At 41.5% G+C, this 23,194-nt stretch overlaps 1 protein-coding gene across 7 annotated transcripts in view; it reads right to left on the bottom strand.

Annotated features, from left to right (window-relative positions):
* Positions 1–23,194, bottom strand: part of LOC311630103 (uncharacterized protein) — a 330,231-nt gene that overhangs the window by 43,819 nt on the left and 263,218 nt on the right. For 4 of the 7 annotated variants that reach the window (XR_014796313.1, XR_014796314.1, XR_014796315.1 and 1 more), the window contains one exon: positions 8,325–8,484. The exons of 1 other annotated variant lie outside the window; for it this stretch is intronic. Coding sequence is in view for 2 of the 6 variants with exons in the window: in XM_084898885.1 (XP_084755011.1) it covers positions 17,400–17,518 (119 nt within the window). In the remaining 4 variants the exon portion in view is untranslated. Of the gene's footprint in view, positions 1–8,324; positions 8,485–17,392; positions 17,519–23,194 lie in introns of those variants that run through there. 2 more of the 7 variants (XM_084898885.1, XM_084898884.1) reach the window with 1 other exon arrangement.

The raw sequence follows: 23,194 nt of genomic DNA, 5'->3' as shown, positions 1-23,194 counted from the left end.
ACTTTAAAGGAGATTTCGATTTGCTTTATTTGTGGTTTATAGTTTTTCTAATTTTTCTACAATCAATACCTACTATTAAAAACAGGAATAATACAAGTGCTTATCTTGAATGATTAAAATGAAGATTAAATAATGTAATGGAAAGTGATTAGGTGTCCTGGAATAGTAACTGATTTCCAAAAAAATTGCTCCAAGTAGGAGGAGGAGAGGATAAACCAAAGGAGAAGTGGAACTTGAATAAGATCATGGCATGCAGGGAAATTAGGGTGCATAGTTCTAAAGTGAGAGTGGGCAGAAAATACAGCCATAGACTTCCTTTTTGGAGAGTTCTATAGAATGGAACGAGAAACGATGATAAGCAGAACCAAGAAGGGCAGAGGGTCAAAAGAAGGACCCCAGTGTTTTCTCCTGGTATTTTTGAAGATTATGAAGCTCTGAGAATGTTTGCAAGTGGAAAGGGCTGTGAAAACCCACACAGAAGTGTGTGCATACTCAATATGATTCCTAGTTCACACACTTCTCCTGGATCTATGGCACCTGAGGTATCTTCCATATAGGCTGCCTCTGTTTCACCTGGAGTTTCTGCAGATGATCCCCACCTCTTTGCAAGCTTTAAACAATTGTATTATTTAACTCAGGGCAGCGGGTGACCTAGCAACCTTGTGTAGGCTTCTCAAGCCTATACAGGAGAAGTCAAACTACAGAGGATTCCAAGTGTCCTGGCCAAAGGTGTCCCATTCTTAAAATCAATCAATCAATCAATCAATCAATAATTGGCAGCAGAAGGAAACCTGAGAATGACCAGGCCAATTCTTAGCCAGTGTTAGACTCTCCTTTTCAATAATCCTGACAACTAGTTGTCTAGGTTTGTTCATACACCTTTGGTTTTTCAAAGAACCTCCTACCATTATCTCCTTTATCTAGTAAGTCTTTGCAACCATCTCTGATTATTTGTCTAGATAGAATAAACGTGTAGAGTTCTCTCCTTTCCCTTCTACTCATCCTTCCTTTAAGGCTCCCCTCAGCATTTCCATCATTCAGAAAGTCTTTCCTTGCTGCCCCGCCTTGCCCAAGCTCTCGTCTTTGGATGGCCTTCTTGCCAGTGTGTCCCGTGATTTCAGAATGGAGCCACTAAAAGACACATAAAGATCCTCTTCTCAATCCTACAGACGAGGAGATAGAAGCCCAGTGAAGTGAAACAACTTGCCCAGGGCCCCACAAAGAACTACTGCTGAGCTTGAGACTAAACCCCCCATTCTCCTCACCCAGCCTGGCAGTGTTTCCACGATCATATGCGAGCCCTTCATTATGTTGAGCCAAGCTTGCCTTTCAGCAACTTCCATGTAGTAATTAATCAAGAAATGGCAAGATGTGTGTCTTCTAAATCTGGGAAAAACACCAAAGGAACTTGGTACATTTTTGTGTAATTTATATCTGCCTAGTTCTGTGGATAAAGGTCTCCATCCCCAAACGGCTAGGAAGTAATCAACAGACACTCTTGGAGAAAGTAACAGTTCCCAGGGCGTTGCTGTAACGGTCCCCTCTTTTATTTAATTTCTATCTGCGAGATCTCTGAAATCTAAGGAGCCCTGAAACACCATAGAATACATCCACTGTCCTCCTGGACGGATCCCAGTAAAAACAGCTTCTAATTAAATAAATGAGCTCTGCCATGTTCGCTTCAGATAGCAGAATAAGGCTTCCAATGACAAGCTAGTTTGACTGCAGTCAGTTTATTACTTGTTAAATAATCATTGAGTCTTGCTGTTATCCATTTTACAACCTTTCCCTAACTGATCACAGAAGAACTGGAAAACAAACAAACAAGCAAGCAAACAAACAAATTATAATAAGAGAAAAGCAGCAATGCTTAGGGGAACTTGAATGTCTGTAATGAAATCCATTAAGAAAGGAAGCAAAATGACTAATTCAGGAACTGGGCAGTAACTCATTCCCTCTAATTTCTTGAACTCCTGGACCCCAAACACTTCCCTGACCATATGTCCTCCTGAGCACCACCCGATGTAGGCGTGCTAGAATTTCTCTCTCTCTCTCTCTCTCTCTCTCTCTCTCTCTCTCTCTCTCTCTCTCTCTCTCTCAGCTCCAGCCACACCACTGTGTTCTTAATAGTTCTGAAACACAGTCTACTCTCTCATACTCTGTGCCTTCCGGGATGCTATGCTCTCTATATTGCAACACTGTATGCTGTTTCCCCACTGATCAAAATCCTTCCAGCCTCAGGGCCTAACTCCAGCTTCCCTGAAGGTTTCTCAGGGAAGTTCCCATCCCCACTACAACAGTACTCACTACAACAGGATCCAACCTGTAACCTAGGTATGTGCCCTGACCAGGAATCAACCTTCACACTCTTTGTGACGCATTTCAATGCCTTCTTTCTCTCAACTATTTTTTATTCCATAATTAAAAAAAAAAAAAATCTGGCTCATTCTTCCAGGTCTAACTCATATGTTACCTCCTCCAGGAAGGTTCCCTGATTTTCCTGGTCATGTTAGTTCTCCTTCCTTCCTCTGTGCACCCAGAGTACTTGCTTGGGTCATGGCCGAAACCCTGATGTCTGGATTCCCTAATCAGATCTCTTCTGTCTCCACTGCATCCCAATGAAAAGTTTCCACCTTGGCTGGAGCTCAGAATCAGCCAGGGAGCTTTGTAATATACAAATACCTAGTCCCCACTTCCCAAAATTCTGATTTGGCAAGTCAAATGTCAGACCCAGACATTCATATTAAAAAAACAAAACAAAACAAACAAACAAAAAACAACACAAAAAACCCACAGATGGCTCTGAGCCGCAGTGATGAGCCATGGTCTGAGTAGCGAGTGAAACTCCAGATAAGCCTCGCTGAAGTCAAGCAGTGTTCTGGGTACCCAGTGAACACTCCTCTGTGGCCGTGCCCTTAGGTTCTGAGGGTGGGGGTGACTGACTGGAGGTCCCTTCCAATCCAACCTTCATTATCATGATGGCATTTTCTGGCCTGAAGTTCAATTTCCTGCACCCAAAGCTGTGCCATCTACTACACCAACATCAGGAAAAGGGAACAGGTGCCTAGTTCAGATATAAACAGGATTTGCTTGGAGGAGAAAGGTGTTAGAATCAGTTAGTATAAAATCCCAAGTGGGGAAACTGAGGCTGAGAAAAATGAAGACAGCTATCCGAGCTTCCAGTTTTCTTGCCCCAATCCCACTGGTACTCTCACAAACCTTGTCAACCTCACCCAATACCAAGTCCCTGTAGGGTGGGTATTTGAAAATAAAAAGGGGCTTGGTCCATGCCCCTAGTGTATATCCAAGCAAAACAAACAAACAAAACAAACAAACAAAAAAAAACACCTATACTCTGCCCACCCAGCCAAAATGTAATTTTCAATGAGAATAAAAGACCCTCACAAACCCTGCAAAATCTCATATAATTTAACAAAACCCTCTTGCACGATATTATTCAAACCAGTGTAAAAGAGCTTCATTTAAAAAAAGTTAAAATTAAATTCTGAGATAATTTAAGAGATAATTCATAAGATGAAAGTTTAAAAAAAAGCCAATATGCAATGATTGAGTATGCGCGACCACAACCCTTAATCTCTGCCATCCTCCGACGTGTAAACAAATCTGCTGATTGTTGATGATATTGCTGAAAACATCACTAATCAAACCTTAAATACCAAATACGGTTAAGCAAATAACACTCGGGTTAGAGTCATCCTCCCTAATCGTGAAGGAAATCCAAATTGAGACCCGTTTGGACATGGCCAAAGCGAGACCGCAGCTCCGCATTAATTGACCAAGATCCTAGAGGCAGTGCTTTCTCTTAAGTACAGAAGGCCTGAAATATGAAAGGAAATAAGGAAGAAGTCCAGGAGGCAAGCGCTAATGCAATTGCAAACTGGAATTACATCAGCAGCTTTAAACAGATGGCAGAATGGGAATAAATGTGTTAGCTCCTTTCTCTTACTTGGGCTTTCATTGTTTATGTCATTAAAAATAAGGAGAGTTTAAAATAACATATATCGTCATGTCACAGAGACACGCAAAACTAGTTTGAAGAAAAGACTGAATTTGGTCCTACTCCTGGTTGTTTGGAAAACAACTGGGGGAATTCAATTAAGCCACCAGCTGGCTATTTACAAAAGAGAATAAAACCTTCTACAGGCTCGCTGATTATGACTGAGCCGGTCACAGAAAACTCTGGATAGTCCGGAGATTGGTTCAGGACATTTCTCCTGTGTGTGAGGAGGTGGCAGTGGGTTATAGAACTTCATACTCCTGAACTTCAGTAGACTTAACTGATTATCTACCCCAGGGATAGCAAAGAGATATATGACTGTCACCACCTCAGCAGCCATCACTAACCTATTCTGGCACCATTCCTGCTACCTGAGATTCATCTCACAACTCTTCTCAAGACAGCCCACGCAGCTTTTCTGTGACAGAGTGGGTACACGGAAACCCATTTCCCATCTCCAGGCTTGTCCAATTCATTCATTTTTCAGATGAAGAGATTGGAGGTCCAAGGAGAGTAAAGTGCCCAATAATATTGATTATTAATGCTTTGTTCTATAAATGTTTATTGGTTGCTCACGACCCTATAAATGCGATGTTTGCTTCTTCTTTTTTAATGAGAAACCATAGAGAGGTCAAATACTGCTCTTCTTATCAGGAGGAGGAAGCATACAACTGGCTTCTCTTCTTTGAATGCAAAGGAATATTAATAAACTTTAAAATGCTTGAAACACACTGGGAATAAAGGGAATGTCTTTGTGGGCAGGAAGAAGAAGAAGAAAACCTATTGACCTATTGAGTAGTAAATAGGAGTTGAAGTAGGAGCCAGCTATGGGCTCCACCCCAAATGCTGAAAAATTTTTAATTTTACAAAATTAAGGCAAAAGATAAGAATAATTAGGATTGGGCATGGAAATACAGGTGCAGAGTTGCTGTTCCCAATTCAATAGTAGGAGCAAAGTATAGAAGGTCTCTAACCATAAGAGATTGGAGGCCCATCTGGGTAGATGCATGCAAAAATGCCATGGTCACCTCTGGGAATTGGGGATTGTAGACTTAGTCTTATCTGTAATGTTTTTAATGTCTCACAAGTAGATAAAAATAAATTAAGAAGCATTTATAGATGTTAAAGAAATGAGTCCATAACAGCAAAACAAATGCAGAAAAGAAAAAAAACAAAATCATAACCCAATCGGTTAGATTTTTAGGGTCTATTTCTTTCCTGTCCTTTGTCTATACTTACATCTATAATGATTGTAATCCTTTTCTTCCCCTTTTACACAAAATAAGAATGGTTATTACATACTGCATTATCCCTTTAAAGTTTGTGAAGATTTTTTTCCTCGAATGTTAGGCACTAATCCCTGACTTTGCAGTCACATGCACTCTGTCCTGTCCTTCCCTGAGAGCCAGGCTGGGATGGGGGTTTGGGGTGGGAGTCAGGGTGGGGGAGGGGGATGTAACATCACATGAACTATCATGTTTGGGTGTTTGCAGAGTTTTCCCAACCCTGCCATGGAGACTAGTGTTCCTGTTATGGGGAAATGGAAACCACACCACTCCTTTTTTAGCATGTGAATTTGTCACTTGACTTTCAGACACATATTTAATCTGTATAAAAGTAGGGAGTTGCCTAAAATTGATTTCATCTCAAGAAATGGGACCAAAGTATGCAAAAGGCTAAGAACTGGACCGCAGGGAAGCCTCTGAGACCTCGAACCCTCCCAGGGGATGTGACCGTGTCTTCCAGTCTGCCTGCCTGTATAATGAACCAATTGGCACCATGCAAAGTGTCTGTCCCATGCTAATTCCAACCCACACACGTTTATGAAGCACTGGCACCGGGATGGGCACTGGATGGAGAAGACATAGGAAAGGCCTGGTTGCTGCTCTGTGTGTTGTGGTCCAGCAGGAAGACCCAAACACACGGAAAGCCCTGATTCAAGGCAGAAGAGGTGCCCTGTAACTACCAGGGCCCTGATCAATCTGTCATATATAGGAGTAATAATGGGGACAGTGAGGTGAAATTCTCCTGTTCCTAATTATCCATGTTCATAGGGTGAGGGAAATAGTTTTCTAACTGCCTTACATTAGTTCATTCTTGAACTCCACTGTGGCTAGAATGCCCCCTCCCTCCCCGCGCGCGCCCCCCCCCCCCCCCCCCCCGCCGACACACACACATACACACACCCCGTTCAGGGCTTTTTGCAGCCTAGAGAAGTAAGCCTGCAATTTGTTAACCTTAAATACACGCAGTCTGTTGGGAGGCAGGAGGCAGTGTGAGCTGGAATCTTTCCAGGCTCCACTTCCTCATCTGTAAGATGAGCATCATTTTTTTTCTACATCCCTCTCCTTTACCTCCTCCCACACCTCCCCCATCCCCGCCCCACACCACATCACATGAGTTCATGGATGTGAAAACAGATTCCACATTTTAAACAGTTATAGAAACATAAGGCCATTGTATAGATTTTTTTTATTTTTATTTTTTATTTTTATGAGAGCTGCAGCTTTATCAAGTGTTTATATTTCATCCATGGAGAGCCTTGCTTTTATGTGAAACGCAGTATCCTCATTTTCCTGAGAGAATAATCTTTATATCCAATGTCTCCAGTCTGTTTACTAGAAAGCTGTCTAGGTGACAATGTTGATATTCACAAACAAATCTGAAAACACTTTCATCTGAGAAGTGCCAAAAATCACAAATGTGTATCTTTTTAAAAATTGACTTTACCCACTGCTTTACAACCCTGGTGAAAAAATTGTCAGTGTTAGGTGTATGTCTGCTCTAAACATTTCCTGTCCTCTTCACGGGCCTGAACGTGGTTCGTGATTTATTCCTTTTAAATAACCTGCTGATCCCAGGGGGGAATATCACACTCTATAAGCATCACTATTTACAATAAGATGGATTCTCCTATATTGCTAATTACAGTATTAATTTCCATTTACAAGTTGGTAATTCCTAGCATCAATCCTTTTCCTGTCATTGGGGTGGGGCCATTGTGTTCAGAGAAAGCCCCAGGAACATCTTTTTAATTCTAATCTCCAGTTGTGCTACCTATAACAGGAAATGAGAAGAAGAAGGAAAAAAAAGATAAGATAATTTCCTTGACGGTGGACTAAGCAGGCAGAAATTGTGCAAATTTTTTTTAACATACTTTCCACACAGAACCACACCACTCAGGGTTTCATCAGCATCTCAGAATGGTTCTCTTCATACTCCCTGCCTCATCCTTCCAGGACTAAACCAAACCTCATCCCCGAACCAGGTATGAGAGCATTACCATCATTACTACAATATTTATGCTTCCACTCCACTCCTCCTCACACATTTCTCTCCATCGCCAGGTGTGAGGAGGAATTCCTGCAGTGAATGCCTTTCCCCACATCTCCTGCTTCTCTGCTTGGAGCCCCCAGTCCCAGTGCCAGCAGGAGCACCTCGAGGGCTTTCAGAAATCCAATCAGTTCCTAGATAAGAGCATAATGAGATAATAACTTTCACACTGTGTTCCTCTGTGACTTAGATTTTCCACTTTTTCCGTAAAGTCTAATGATTTTGCTTCTAATGGGACAAAGAAGTAGCAAGAAGTATGGAGATGCACAGCAAAGAAAACCATCAACAAAATGAAAAGACAACCTACTGAGTGGGAGAATGTATTTGCCAATGATACATATGGTAAGGGGTTAATATCCAAAATTTATAAAGGACTCATACAACTCAATACCAAAACAAAAACAAAAAACAATCAAATTAAAAAGTGGGCAAAGGACCTGAATAGACACTTTTCCAAAGAGGACATACAGATGGCCAATAGACACATGAAAAGATGCTCAATATCAATAATCATCAGAGAAATGCAAATTAAAACCACAATGAGATATCACCTTATACCTGTCAGAATGGCTAGTATAAAAAAAGACAAGACATAAGAAGGCTTAGTGAGGATATGGTGGGGGAGTTAGAAGATGGTAAAGGAGGGATAAATGGTGACTGAAAGAGACGTGACTGGGTTGTAAACACAATACAATATACAGATGATGTATTACAGAATTTATACTTGAAACTTATATAATTTTATTAACCAAATCTCACCCCAAGACATTTAATAAAAGAAAGAATCTATTGTATATGAGTCCCCATGTTTTTAGCACCCTGCTGAGCTCTCCTTTCAAATAGCTGATATTCTAAACCTTTCCTGGCCCATTTTCCACATATTATCAGACTAGCACCTTTCTTTTTCTCCTGATCAGACCTTAACAAATTACCCCAAAACATAGAGGTTTAAAGAAACAAACATTTTTCTCACCGTTTCTGAGAAATCCAGGAGTGGCTTGGCTGCAGATAAGGTGACTCCTGACTTCAGTCACCTGAAGGCTGGACTGGGCTGGACAATCTGCTGCCAAGTTCACTCATGTGGCTGGTGGCTGGAGACCTTGGTGTCTCACCCCATGGGCCTCCCCATTGGCCTGCTCATGACATGGCCAATGGAGAGAGAGAGAGAGAGATAGAGAGAGATTGAGAGAGGGAGGGAGAGAGAGAGATTGAGAGAGAGAGAGAGACTTGAATATCCAACCAAAGAGCCTAAACTTTGTTTCACATAAAATGGGGAGCCATTGATAACTGAAGAAAATTGCTGAGAATCTTTTCCCAGCCTTTTTGGGGATTTATCATTGATACCAGATTACTGTTTTGTAATTGGTTACTGCGTTGACCAAAATATTGCAACTAGCAGCTGACGGAAACTCAAGAAAACAAAATTTAGTAGCAAGAATTTTAGGACCATCCTTAAGTAGCACATAAACAACGCACCAAGGGAGGGAGGGGAAGAAAACCCCAACTGTCTCATTGGAATAGTAAGCTTGGGAGAGAAGAAAAGTTGATTTTTAAACTTTTCCTTTTACAAAACTTGGAACCACAGACCATATGAACTTAGATTTAGAAGGAAAATTTGAAATTCTCTAAATAAATGTAAGCCAGATCCATACCTCCAGCTTCAACCATTCCTCTGAGCTCTAGGCCCGGCTACACAGCTGTCTGCTGGATGTGTCAGCTGGTTTAACTATGGGTACTTCCATTTCAGCATGTCAGAAAATGGACTCATCATTTTCCCACCCTCTTCTGCTGTGGGTATTTTATGTAATTAAATCCCATCTGTCCAGTCACCCAAGGCAAGAGCCAGTAGGCCATCCTCTGCATGTGGGGATCCCCAGTTGAGTGGGTATCGCCTCCTGACTCTACATGTGAAGCACCTCTAGCTTCCCCCCAACGCTCATGCCCTCAAGTCGATTGCTTCTCCCACATGCTGGCCTCATCGAACCTCCCCTCCCTCTCCTGCCTCCAGGCCTTTAGAAATGTGTTACCCTTTCCCAGAATACCCTTCTCCCTTGCCTGACTGGAAAACTCTCACAGCTTTCTCAGGATCTGGTTCAAATCTCGCCCCTGCCTGGGCTCCACACATTACCACCAACTTCTAACATCGCGGTTGTGTACGTGTCCCATCTGTTCCACGAAACAATGAGCTCTCTCTTTATTCTGTCGTTAGGAAAACTCTGCTCCTAAAGACGAAGTGACTCAGTCAATTTCAAGTTCACTCATCTTATCACCAGCAGAGCCAGGACTAGAAGATGTTCTGAAAGCAGGGGTCATGCCCCAGCGTTCCCTACGATAAAACGTGCATGGCTTTGTTGACCACGGGAACGTGTCTGCTGGGCTAACTCCATGGCTGTCTTTGAGGTTAAAGCTGTTCCCCCAAAGACATGTCCTGCGTTGGGGTGGCAGGGCCTGCCTACTGACGGCCCAGCCGATGGGCCCGGGAGCCTGTGCATCCAGGGGCTGGGTGGGGATGGTCAGGCCTCGCTCGCAGGACGGCCCATGGAGAGGAAGTGCCACTCCGATTTCCAAGTCACCCATTTCCACTCCACAGAGGCCTTGTCGAGTAGGAACCTGTCAGCTTTCATCTCCGTCTCTCTTGCCCCTGGGACCCGGAGTCAAATTCAGTTTCTGCTCACTTGTTTGATTTTTAGTGGCTCCTCTGGCATCCCCAGCTCCAGAACCTTTAGCAAGTGGCTTCTTTTGAAAGTTTAAGGTGGAAATCTCTAAGCTGGGCCTGAGCTTCTCCTGACAAGTGTGTAATCGATGGGAAACCTCACACCGGAGGCTGCCCAACCTCAGTCTTGCTAAAAGGCACTTTCGGAGACGGGAAAGGCTCTTAGAGACCGTTCGCAATGGACTCAGCTGGCCTGACATCGCCACCTTTTTTCTCCTGGGTGACTATTCACTATCACAGCCTCTCTGGCAATCGGGAGGAAAGTGAGGAGACAGACAGAATGGAAATCACTCCCTTAATACATACAGGACAGAATGCTCTTAGAGGCAGGCAGAAAAAGCAATGACTTAGGAAAAAATTGTGAAGGGTGAGTGGATGCTAGGGGTTCTGGTAGGCTGCACCTTTGGGCTTTGGTTCTGCCCTTCCTAGTAGCCTGTCTATCTGGAGGTTCTCTGCCTTTGATTCCTATAATCACCGCCACACCTGGCCCTTCCCTACCAGCTCCTCAGGAACACAAACTCTTGCTTGCCCTGTTTCTCTTGAACATTATTGAAATGGGCGAGTACTTTCCGAAGGGGCTTCACTAACAGACCAAATAAAATAAGCACAGGAAACATCCACAGTATTGACAACAATCAGTTTACTCAGGTTCACATGTTTGCCAAGAGAATCTTGGAAGCAAGCATAAGAGACCCTCCTCAAGCTTCCCCAATGCCCTATCCAGCACCACCCCTTGTAGTTCCCTGCCCTTCTCTTTAAGTATAAGGCCTCTGGGTGCCATTTTGTTTCCTGGCACCTGGAAGATAGCGTGGGAGATCCTTTTATTCAAATGAAATCAACGCAGGGAGGAGACCCATCAGGAGATAATTGAAAGCTAAATTAAGGCAGCAGAAGTAAAACTAGGCGGCAGTGTAAAGGATGCAAGAAATATTTAGGAATCAGCATAAGTACAATTTGAGGACCTGTTAGATATGGGGTGGAAGACTGAATCTTCCTTCTCATGTTTTATAAGGTATTTGTTGAACTCAAGCCAGAATTTCCTATACCATTTACATATTGAAAATAATATTTAAAAATATTTTGGAAGGAGGAGAAGCACAGACATACACAAGAGATAGGATCTGATAAGATCCAGAGTTTTGGATAATATATATATATATATATATATATATATATATATATGTATATGTATATGTATATATATATATTATATATAGGCATGTTGCTTTAAAAATATAATTTATAAAGGTATAATTTGCATATAATAAATTATATTTTTTAATTTATAAATTACATTTTTTAGTTCATAAAGTGTATACAGTGGTGCCTCACACAACGAACTTAATTCGTTCTAGGAGCAAGTTTGTTATGCGAAAAGTTCGTTATGTGAAATGCGTTTTCCCATAACAATACATGTTAAAAAAAATAATTCGTTCTGTAGCATAAAATATGCTAAGATGACATAAAAAAAGATAAATTTTTTGTTATTATTTTTATTTAGATACATCTAAAAACATAATTTTTTAAAAAAAAAAACACACATTTTTTTAATTTTAAGACAGACTAAGTAGAGTCTACCGAATCTTGCACATCTTCATCCATTTTCTGCTTTTTGGCCGATGGTTTCATGAAAAACCTGTCCAAAGTCGTTTGTTTTTCTCTTTTCTCCAACATCTGCCGGAAATAACGGACAAGAGTATCGGAGTAAAGATCGTTGATCCTGTTTGCTTCAGCTGAATCCGGATACAGTGTATTGAGTTTAACTTAAAAGGACGACTGCCGTGATACGTGCGTGATTTAATTCGTAATGAAGAACGATTGCCGCGATACGTGCTTAAGTTAAGCGCAGTGACTAACGACTGCCTGCAGTGCCTGCGCGGAAGGATGCAATACATCGGCAGCGGTCATGGAAGCTCGGGCGACTTCGTTGTGTGAAACGAAGTTCGTTGTATGAATCATGAAATGAAGTTCGTTGTGTGCAGTGTTCGCTGTGCGAGGCGTTCTTTATGCGAGGCACCACTGTAGTTCATAAAGTGTATAGTTCATTGAGTTTGACAAACATATATACCCATATGACTACCACCTCAGTCAACATATAGGACATTTTTATCACCTCAGAAAGTTCCCTTGTGCCCTCACCTAGTCAATAGCTCCACCCCACCTCTAGGCAACCATTGATTATCTTTTTGTCACTATAAATTAAGTGTGCATATTCTAGAATTTCATAAAAAATATATAGCATATAATATTTTGTGTCTGGCCTTCTTTGACTCTGCGTTATTATGTTTTTGAGACTCATCCCCAAATATCAGTAGTTAATTTTATTTTATTTCTGCATAATATTTCATTGTTTGGATATACCACAATTGTTTATCCATTTACCTGCTAGTAAATGTTTCCGTTGTTTTGGTTTTTAATTATTATAAATAAAGCTGCTCTGAACATTTGTGTTCAAGTCTTTGGTGAACATATATTTCCATTGTCTTGAGGAAATACCTCAGAGTGGAATAGGTAAATACGTGTACATTAAACTTTATAAGAAAGCAGCAGCTCATCTTTAACGAACAAAACACTTCTTATCATTATTCATCATACTTTAAGAATGAGGGAAAAATAATTTAACTCAATCCTACTTGAATTATATTATTTTAAGTTTATGGGATCTGAATTCATGAGATTAAGCCATTATAAAATGTTAAATTAATCTATTAAAAATAGTTTGGATTTTTCAATTCATATGAAAATAGTATTTCTAAAGAAATATGACATGTACCAAGAGGGGAGACATTTTGTGAACATTGTATATCCCCACCATAGTCACACAGAAAATAACATCAGTGCCTTGTTACTTTATCAATGGGATTCAATTATATAATATGAAACTATGAAGTGCTCTATAATATACACAGGACATTATTGTTTTGCTTTAAATGAACCAGTCAGGGGACTTGTCCCATTTTTTTATATATAAAATCATACGGATTTAATATATGTCATGATATCCTTCTGAGCTGACTCAGTCAGAAAGCTGGGGCACGTATGTTGCCTGGTAAACCAGCAACTTGGAAAAGTGTAGCTCCACTGTGCTTAGGGGTTCCCTGAGATTGGGAGCCTTGACATTGCCCCTAAGGGCCTAGCATCTCCAGGAGAAGCCTAATCATTGGCTCAGAAATTTCTTCAGAAGCTGATTGACAGCAGCTGCCAATCTAGATAATCACCAGAGAGCCCCAATTAAAGCTCTGGCCATCGATCTCACCACCAGGACGTGGGACTTTAATATAAATCCACAAGTGGAAAAAATTACCCCCTGAGGAAAAAAAAAAAAAGCAAGCAGCAATTTTTGTAATATGCACCAAATTATACAGCCCGATTATACATTATTTATAATTCATAGATGCATTTTTAACCCATCTTCTTAAATGGTGCATCGTTAGTCTAATAAGGTTGGTGTGCAGACTTTTTTTTCCCCCCAATTCTTCATTTTGGAAAGGGGCATAGTAAATTTGGAAGAGTATTTTTAGCACTGACAGAAATAGGAACTATTTTAAGTCATTTGTAGTATTGTCATCGCTGGGCCCTTCATTAGCCACCTATGGAGGAAGCACCCAATGTTTCCCCTAATCCTCCCGACGAGGCCAAGTTTAAAACACACGCTCTCTACAGGGATTATGTGGAGAGGTTAAAACTTGGCCAGAAAGGTGACAAGGTATCCAGATAATTGAGACAATCCTGGAAGTCGGCTGGTCTATCCAACAGCTAAGAACTAAGGTAATTGAATGACAAACCGCTTCCTGTATGCGTGGATTCATGTTAATTAGCGACAGAGGAGGGATCAGCACATTCAAACTCATCCAAGAAATCATTATTGTTCGGGTTGCTTACACACAAACATAAAGATTGTTGCCCCCTTAAAACAAGGGGCACCGACCTGCAGAGAGCGGGCAGAAGAGATGCTCAGCTGACCTTTAGGAAGAGGAACTGTCCAGAGGATGAATTCTCTCCATCATTTCTCCTTTTGGTTATATCCCAGGCTTATTTCTCAGTAGCTCTACTTCACCCAGTAGATGATAAATGCATGGTGTAGGCTAACTCAGGAGTGGTTACTGACAAGAAATATGGGAAGAGATCAGCCAAAGGACTTGCATGCATAGATGCATAACCCATGGACACAGACAATAGGGTGGTGAAGGCCTGGGGCGGGTTAGAAGAGGTCAATGGGGGACATTTGCAACGCTTTCCACAATAAAGATAAAAACAAACAAAAAGTCCTGACATTTCCAGTCGCGAAGATGGTCTCCTTTTTGGTAAATGAAACTACCGGTCGAAACATAATTGCCAAAACTTGATTCAAAGTTAAAGCTCTCCACTGTCCCGGCCCTGGCCTGCCTCAGGCTTGGAGAGCTGTGGTGGGTCAGCTTCTTTCCTGTTTTTCCCTACCTTGCTTTTCTATTTCTTACCCCCTCACTGGACTCTCTGGCTTCCACGGGGTTGGAAATGAGATAGGGGAAAGTGGAGAGGGATTAGAGAGAAGTCAGGGACAGGAAAGGTGCTTTGTCCCCGGTGTAGATACAACCAGGGCCATGGGGTCCTCGGGCAGGGAAAAGCCCCATTACAGACTCTGATTCTTTTTTTTATTTTATTATTTTTTATTGATTTTTTTACAGAGGAAGGGAGAGAGAGAGAGAGAGTTAGAAACGTCGATGAGAGAGAAACATCGACCAGCTGCCTCTTGCACATCCCCTACCGGGGATATGCCCGCAACCAATGTACATGCCCTTGACCGGAATCGAACCTGGGACCTTTCAGTCCGCAGACCGACGCTCTACCACTGAGCGAAACCGGTTTCGGCCGATTCTGATTCTTGAGGGATGCTTTCCTGGTGACTCAGAGACATCCCCTCTGCAGCTCTGACTGACTCCTGGGTGAGAGTAAAGCGCACTTGGGGCTCTGAGTATCTGGAGGCCCTTCTTGTTATCCATCCAGGCCGTGCTCCCTGGGAGCTGACCCAGGCTAACTCCTTCCTCCTCCCTCCCTCATGCTCTCCCTCTCTCTCTTCCTCCCTCTCTCCCTAAGGTGGCCATATCTGTTTCCTGAAGAACCCCTCTCCCCCAGGGCCCCACTGTTTGTGGAAGTGCAGCTTCCTCCCAATGCGGTCTCCTTTGGTTGTCTTAGAATGAGATGACCATTGACTGGGGGGAGGAGGGGAGGGGGGGAGCGGAGTTCTTGATTAAAAATTTGGTCTATATGGAGCAACAAAAATTTTCATAGAGCGCAAAAATAGTATTGTAATATATATGTTTTTAAATTTCAACATAAGTACAATTTACAGATATAATAAATAAAAAATTATGTATAGCATTATTTTATTCTTTGGCATATTTCTCATTTGAGTGAATTCTAACAACTGATCAACAATGCGAACTTTGATAAGCAGTTCTCGGTAACCAGTTCTCAACAATTATTTGTTATTATTAAAGTTTAACATTATAAAGTTAACAAAAATAATATAAAACTCATATCCTGGCTAAATAGCCACATGGCCGCTGAAAACCATATATTCCTTTCCCATTCTCCCACCGTTCCCTAGCTTGTCATGCATTCTTTCCAAAAATCGGGACTTTTTTTTAAAATGCCGAGGGACTGGGGACAAATTGTTAAAAATTGGAACTGTCCTGCCAAAAGCGGGACGTCTGGTCACCTTATCTTAGAACCTTTCTGCAGGGTCTTGCTTATGGATTTATTTTTTTCAGGCCTGGGTCTGGCATTAAATCCTGTAGCCCAGATTTCCAGGGGTCGCAGGTCCCTTCAGGACCCCTCTCTCAGGGCCTGGGAAACTAAAAGCCTGGTTCCTCCTCCTGTGGACGGTGGGGGAGAAATACCACCGCACAGAACCAACGTTCTCCCAGAGGTTCCCTTGAAGCCTCTCCAACGTCAGGGCTCTTGTGCCTTCAGGGTGGAAGATGAGCTAAGAATTAGCCAACTGGTTTTCCACCACCACTCTGGGAGACCTACTCAGTCAGTCCAACATTTTGCCTTAGGCTGTGGAGACATCTGAGACAATTGCTTCATTCTTAGCCAGCCATGGTGACCTTAAACCAGAAATCAGATCCTATTTTTACCTCTGGTATGCATTGCTGGGAGAGCAAGCCTTTCCCTCACCTCACCTTACTTACACCTGACTTACCGTGTTTCCCCGAAAATACGAAATCCTCTGAAAATAAAACCTACTTAATATAAGGCATCCCCCAAAAAATAACCCCCCTACCCCCCCCCCCTCCCGCCACGCTAAACATGAGAGATTTGGTCCATTGATTCTGAAAGAAATGGAGTCACAAGAAATTCACCAGGAAATTCAGGAATTGGATTGTTATGATGATGTTCCAGAAGATGATGGCATGATTGTCACTGAATAAATGAGTAAATTCTTGATACTGTAGGATTCACAGTTTGTCTGGTTTGTGTTGACAACTACCGTATTACCTGTATACAGGTAATAAATTTCCTTTATTTTCATTTAACAATAAATGTGTACCGTATTCTTCTTCATGGAAAAATAAGACATCCCCTGAAAATAAGACCTAGCGCATCTTTGGGAGCAAAAATTAATATAAGACACTGTCTTATTTTCGGGGAAACAGGGTAGTAAAGTCTACCTTACTGCGCAGACTAAGTGGGAGGAAGAGGTACAGGTGAGATATGTGTGAGAATAAGACGCCAGTGGGGAAGAATTTAGAGCTGGAAGTGGCCCTGGAGCAAAAGCCAAAAGGAATTCAGACATCTTAGGGGAAGGAGAGGACATTGAAGTGGGCAGAGTCTCAAGCCAACATTGTTTGAAACCTTAACGAGCAGAATAACTCCAACGGACACCTGGGGAATACGATGCTTATTTGTTGAAATGTTGGTGAACATGTGCAGGTTGATGGCATGCCCCAGTGAAGCCTTGGGAGGGCCTTCTTACAGAACAGGGACCTGCTGAGATCCTCGAAACTCAGCGGATGCTGGGTATTCCTGGGTCTTTCCAGATGTTCGTTATATTCCTGCCAGGCCCTCACTTTCCATTTCATTTATTACTCTCTGCCCTTGTTTACTTACTGAAGCCAATTCCAGTGCCTTTGTGTCGCATGTATCTAGTCTCTGTTCTAGAAACACGGATATGCTTATGTCAGTTGAACTTTATCTTCCATGTCTGTGATTTCTCTTTCTAACAGTTTATAAACATCCTCTTTGCATTTTCCTTAATTCCCTTAGGCTCTGAAGTCTGGCTACTGCAGCTTCGAAGGTGGCTCCTCTTTCTATAGGGCTTCATTGTTGTGTGCACTTTCCGAAACTGGCTGCTCACTTTTCCTCCTTTGGCCTCCTTAGACTCTCTTCCTTCATCATTTTCTCTATTGTGCCTTCATTTTCAAAGAAGCCAAGTTTGTCTTGACTTCTTCGAGGGTTGAAAGAGTATTTATCTGGGGGGAAAAAACAAAACAAAAAAAAAAAACAAGCAAAAACAAAAAAACAAAAAACAAACCTATATTCTGGAATAATTTTCTCTCATATCTTGAAATAACTGTTTTAGATGTAAATTCCTCATCTGGTTTTCACTTCTTAACTTGCTTCACTCTTTTCATTTTTGTAGTGTGTGAATATAGGACTGATAGTGGGTCTTTTAAAATTATCTCTCCTTTGAGACAAAGGCCATTCTACCTGAGTCTGCTATTTGCTCCAGGGTGATGTGTGCGGGTTGGAGCAGAGAAGGGATCTGGAGCAGCTGACAGCTCCAGTCCAGATTCTTGTTTCAGAAGATATTCAGAGAGAACCTTTTCCTTAATTTTTATTGTTGGCCCATTTCAGCTGAGCAGGTCGCCTAGATAGGAGGCAGGGCTGGCTCACAGTAAATCCCTAACTTACAAGTAACGTCCATCTCATTTAATACGAGAGAAATCTGGGCCCTGCTCGGGTCTGGAGGGTCATAGATCACCACTCAGTATCCTTCAAATGGATCCCAGGCTCACTGTGTTGGCAGATATTCCCGTTAGCCTGTGAGGTGGAAGTTGCAGCTCTAACTATACCTGTTGGAGATGCTGTTCTCTTCTCTATTTATGTTCTTTGGGTTATTTTAATAGGTTACAGACTTGGCCTAGGGCCAACAGGCTTCCTACCAGAAGTCCAATGTCGTCCTCCTAAAATAAAAATCTGATGACAACACCCCTGCCTCCCTTCTGCTGCCCCGTTATGATCTGCTCTCCTTCCACACCTCCAGCTCCTTCTGGTAACTTTTCTCATTCACGCTTCTGCTTCATGGGATGTTGTTTACTTGTTCTCCCTCTGAAATCTGTCCTCTTGTACCTTTTGTCCCCTCTGCCCCCACTCCCCTTGCTTGACAAATGACCAGCTGCTCTTACACTCCAGGTTCAGTTTAAACATCACTTAACAAAGGATGCTTTTTCCAAACACTAAATTTATACCCAGGACCGGTCCCTGCATTTGCTATGTCAAACCCCCCTCTACATCTGGTTAGCAGGTCCCACCATAACATCTTGATTTCTCCTAATGATGTCATAGTGTGGTGTGAACAAAAAAAAAATGAATTCGAATTTTAAACTGCAGTTTTCAAGAGAATATTCTTTAATCTGGATTGGATATATTCATAAAAAAAAAAAACAACAACTACAAACACATTGTGAATTGATTTTGAAATATTTTGGGTCTGTTGCAGATATTCATGCTAAACAAGTATAGTGCAGTGAGGGTGTGTAACAAAAATGGGTATTTCAGAGCGCTGTACCATAAAGCCCACCAGTGAGTGCATAGATCAGTGCCTGGCACACAGAAGGTGCTCAAATAATATTTGTTCAATAAATGAATGATTGGTGTTTCCTTGAGGTTGAAGTCCCTCCGAAACTCATAGTCCATTTACATGCAAATAGAAGGTAATTCGGAGACAGGATGTTCTGTTGGGGTGGAAGAGAGAACGGTTCCTCAAGGCACATCAGGGCATTGATTCAAGTTGCTCTGCCAGCTTATCTCCTTTGTTTCTATTTGTCCTGTTCATAGGTGCCCACTGTTTAAACCTAGATACAAAATGGAAGGCCTGTGGATCCCACACTAACAGGCTGTGGAAAGCGTCCTCAGCACCCCTCCAGGCTGTTAGACAGCCGGGATCCAGCATTCTCACAGTTGCCTAAGCTCTTCTCAGCCATGTCTGTTCCAAGCTTTTTATCAACTGCCAGGGAATGGGGGGCCGTGAGTTCCAAAGCTAGCAGGTATGAGGAGCCATCAGCACGTCCAACTGGGATCAACCAGGGAGGAAAAGTTGTGCTGGGGTCAGCAGGCGTTTGTGAGCTCGGGGCTGCCTCTGAATCAGAGTGTTTCTGTAGAAAGTGCTCAGCTGGGGGCTTCCACCAAGCAGCGCCCGGCTTCTGGGCTGCATTTAGCCCCCAGGGTCCTGTCCTAAGACATGTGGCCTGTCCATGGACTGCGCTAGATAAATTCTAATGTCTGTGCGTTATTTCAAATGTGGTTTACTATGATACTGAATTTCTTTTACCTGGTTTTTGAAAACAAAGAATGTAATTACCCTTTTCTGTTTGTTTTTTTGTGTTGCTATGGGTTTTTTTTCCCCCTCTCCCCCAGCTCTTTATAGTATTGAAAGTCAGCTCTTTATGGTATTTAAGCTCAGGGAAGTTTTTCATTATTTTACTAGCTCTCAGGTTGTGGCTCAGCATTAGTTTTTGCATATAGTGCATTTTTTTTTCAACTAATTACTTTTTAAATGTGTTAAGACTCCTTTTTAAGTTATTACCATTTTATCTTTTATATTTTATTAACTTTTATTTGGATGGCTTTAAGAGTTTTCTTAGTGTTGGAGTTTCACTCCATTACCGAGAATCATAGACTCAGAGCTGGGAAGGCCCCTGAAATCTTTTCTAAATCTTCCTTTTAGAGGTGAAGAGACTGAGGCAAAGGTGTTTACAGACTTGCTCAGACTTTCACAGTCAGTGGTGGAGCTGAGATGAGGAAAATAAGGTTTTCTAATCTTTAGTGCAAAGGTATTTTTTTTTTTTTTTTTTTTTTTTACTACAGCTACTCATCTTTTTAAGATATTTTCATGGGCTGCACTTCATAGCTTATTCTAAGAATCAGCACCACCACTGTTGACAAAAATGCGTATACCCACTCGAATGAAAAAGAAAATGTCAGTGAATTATAACTACAGTCAATGTGATTTTGTCAATTCCTTACCCAAGCCCTAAGAAACGCCAATGAGTCCATCAATGGTTAATTCGTATTAAGTACTTCTCTATGATAGTTACAACTGCCAAAATATAGAAACCTTTGGTTTTCAGGATATAGCCATAGGAGATAGGGAGTGTGACATTCTGGGAAGAATATCAATAATATTGGTAAATGAGATTTAGCAGTGGATATTGGGGGGGGGGGGAGTGCTTGGAGGCCAGATATATTCAAATTACACATCATAGGCTAAGAATAGCAGAAAAATCTGATGCGCTCTTTTAATTAGTAATATTGATGGAGTACACTGGATTTAGTAAGCCTTTATTTTTTAATAAAAAATATTTTCATGGTACCTTACAGTTTGCAAATCTCTTTCATGTGTACAATCTCATTTAATTGTCACAATAAATATTTTAGACAAGTATCTTCCTTTTCAAAGGGTGACACTGAGACTCTAAATCTCACAGCATATTCCTGGGAGAAATTGGATTTCAACCCAGCTCCTTTCTATTCAAAGTCTCATGGTCTTCTCATTGTCGTTTCTTTCTGCTTCCCTCCTTCCTGAACAGTGTTTAAGTGCCAGAGACCATCAAAAGTGCAAAATTGGTTCAACACGAGGAAAATTATTAGCCTAATCTATCACTTCAGTAGACAAAGCAGTACAAATTAAGTTTTGTGGCCACATTAGAGCATTAAGAAACAGCTCTCTTTGGATTAGCTCGTCCAAATTCACATTCTACAGATGAGGGAAATCTGGCATGGAGCTGGGAAACAGCTCAAATACCCAGGAGACAGAGGCAGCTGTAAACCGAGGAGCTTGGGTCGTTCTAGTAGCTTCTCAGGAGACACACAGACCACGCACTTGCTAAAAATCTTTGTGCATTTGTGAAGAGTACAAATGGGTAGACACACACACACACACACACACACACACACACACACTCACAATAATATTGTCTCAACGGAGAAACTGCTGAAAGGCATGCCCTCAGAAAGAATGGGATATTACAGTTTTTAAATGTAGATTACAGATACTCTGTAATGACAGATTTTTACAAAAGGAAATTCACATAGAAAAGGGAAAGAGAAAAGTATCACCTTCTAAAAATTCAAGGAAACTGACCCCAAATCTAAGTCAGGTAAACCAAGTGATAGAATATATAGTAGATGTATAGTCACCAATTTCTGAGAACCTGAGCTAAATAGCCAGAAACTATCATAAAAAAGGAAAGATGATTTATAATAGTAGCACGCATTAAACATTTTACTTATTAACTCAATGGATGTTTATTGAGTGCCTACTACACCCTAAACAAGATTCTGAACACTTAGGTTGCAGCCGAGAGCAAGTAGACAAAGACACTGCCCTAAGTAGATCACTCTGGTGACAGTATTAAAGCAATGTCTACTTGCTCGCCACCCTATCCCATCCTTTCTCCTACTCTGGCTTCAACCTTTACCATCTCTCACCCCCAATATGGCAGACAATAGTGGTTTGGGCCAAGGTAAGGGTAGTGGAGGTGACAAGAAGCCAAATTATGAATATATTTTGAAGGTAGAGTCAAGATTTCCTGACGTGATGTTTGAGCAGAAAAGGATAATGCTAAGAGTCGATCAACTGGAAAACTTCTGAAGGAATATGCTAAAATCCTCATAGAATACTACCAGGCCTAGGACTTCATCCTTCTTGTTCTCTGTATTCCTGGAGTCTAGAACAATGTCTGGCACACAATAGGCACTTAGTAAATATCTTGCTGAATAAATGATGAATGAATGAATGAACAGTAACTACTGGAATCTCCTCTCAGGTGTAGCTTAAAACCAACAAGTTCTCAAACTCTCACATGCAACAGAATCACCTTGTTAAAACACAGGTTTTGGGCCTCTTTCCCAGAGTTTCTGATTCAGTAGATCTGGGATGAGACCCAAGATTGGTGTTCATAACACATTCCCAGGGGATGCAGATGCTGCTGGCTAAGGGAACATACTTTGAGAACCACTGTTTTGAACATTGTGCTGATGTGTTCTGACATTGAGCACATCCCCAACAAGCCTGAGGCAAACTTAACTGCTGTCTGTAATAAGCAAAGACCATATAGACTTCATTATGGTTGAAATTTGCATTTGTTCATTTAAGCATTGAAGTCATTCTAGTGTGGTTTTTTTTTTTTTAAAATTTTACTTCACATGTGTTTTCCAACCAAATGTTAACTTTCTATCCTATATGATGGCTTGTCTTTTAATTTTGGTTCTGCCAATGTCTTAATTTTTTAATATATTTTTATTGATTTCTGAGAGGAAAGGAGAGGGAGAGAGAAATAGAAACATCAATAATGAGAGAGAGCCCTAGCTGGTTTGGCTCAGTGGATAGAGCATTGGCCTGCGGATTAAAGGGTCCTGGGCTCGATTCCACATGCCCGGTTGTGGGCTCAATCCCCAGTGAGAGACATGCATAAGGCAGCTGATCAATGATTCTCTCATCATTGATGTTTCTATCCCTCTCTCCCTGTCCCTTCCTCTCTGAAATCAATAAAAATATCTTTTAAAAAATAATGAGAGAGAATCGTTGATTGGCTGCCTCCGAACACCCTAGGCATGTGCCCTCATGGGGAATCTAACCATGACCTCCTGGTTCATTGGTCAGTGCTCTACCACTGAGAAATGCTGGCCCAGTTTAATTTTTAAATAGTCAGATCTGCTGGTCTTTGTTCTTTGTGACTTCTTCAATCATTTGTAACCTTCCTTGCTTTCCCTTAAACTCTGGGAGTTTTATGTTTGTATGTGGCTTTTCTTTTATATTCGATCAGTTATGCCTGAAACAATTCACTTCTGATATTAAAGTCTAAATGAGTTTTAAAAATTTATTGATTCGAAAGAGAGAGAGAAAATTATTGTCCCACCCATTT

This window comes from Pipistrellus hanaki (genome assembly GCF_964339955.1).
Source record: "Pipistrellus hanaki genome assembly, chromosome: 11".
In the NCBI taxonomy this organism is placed as follows: Eukaryota; Metazoa; Chordata; class Mammalia; order Chiroptera; family Vespertilionidae; genus Pipistrellus; species Pipistrellus hanaki.
Note: the sequence above shows the minus strand (reverse complement) of the source record. Positions and strands in the feature narration are given on the sequence as shown.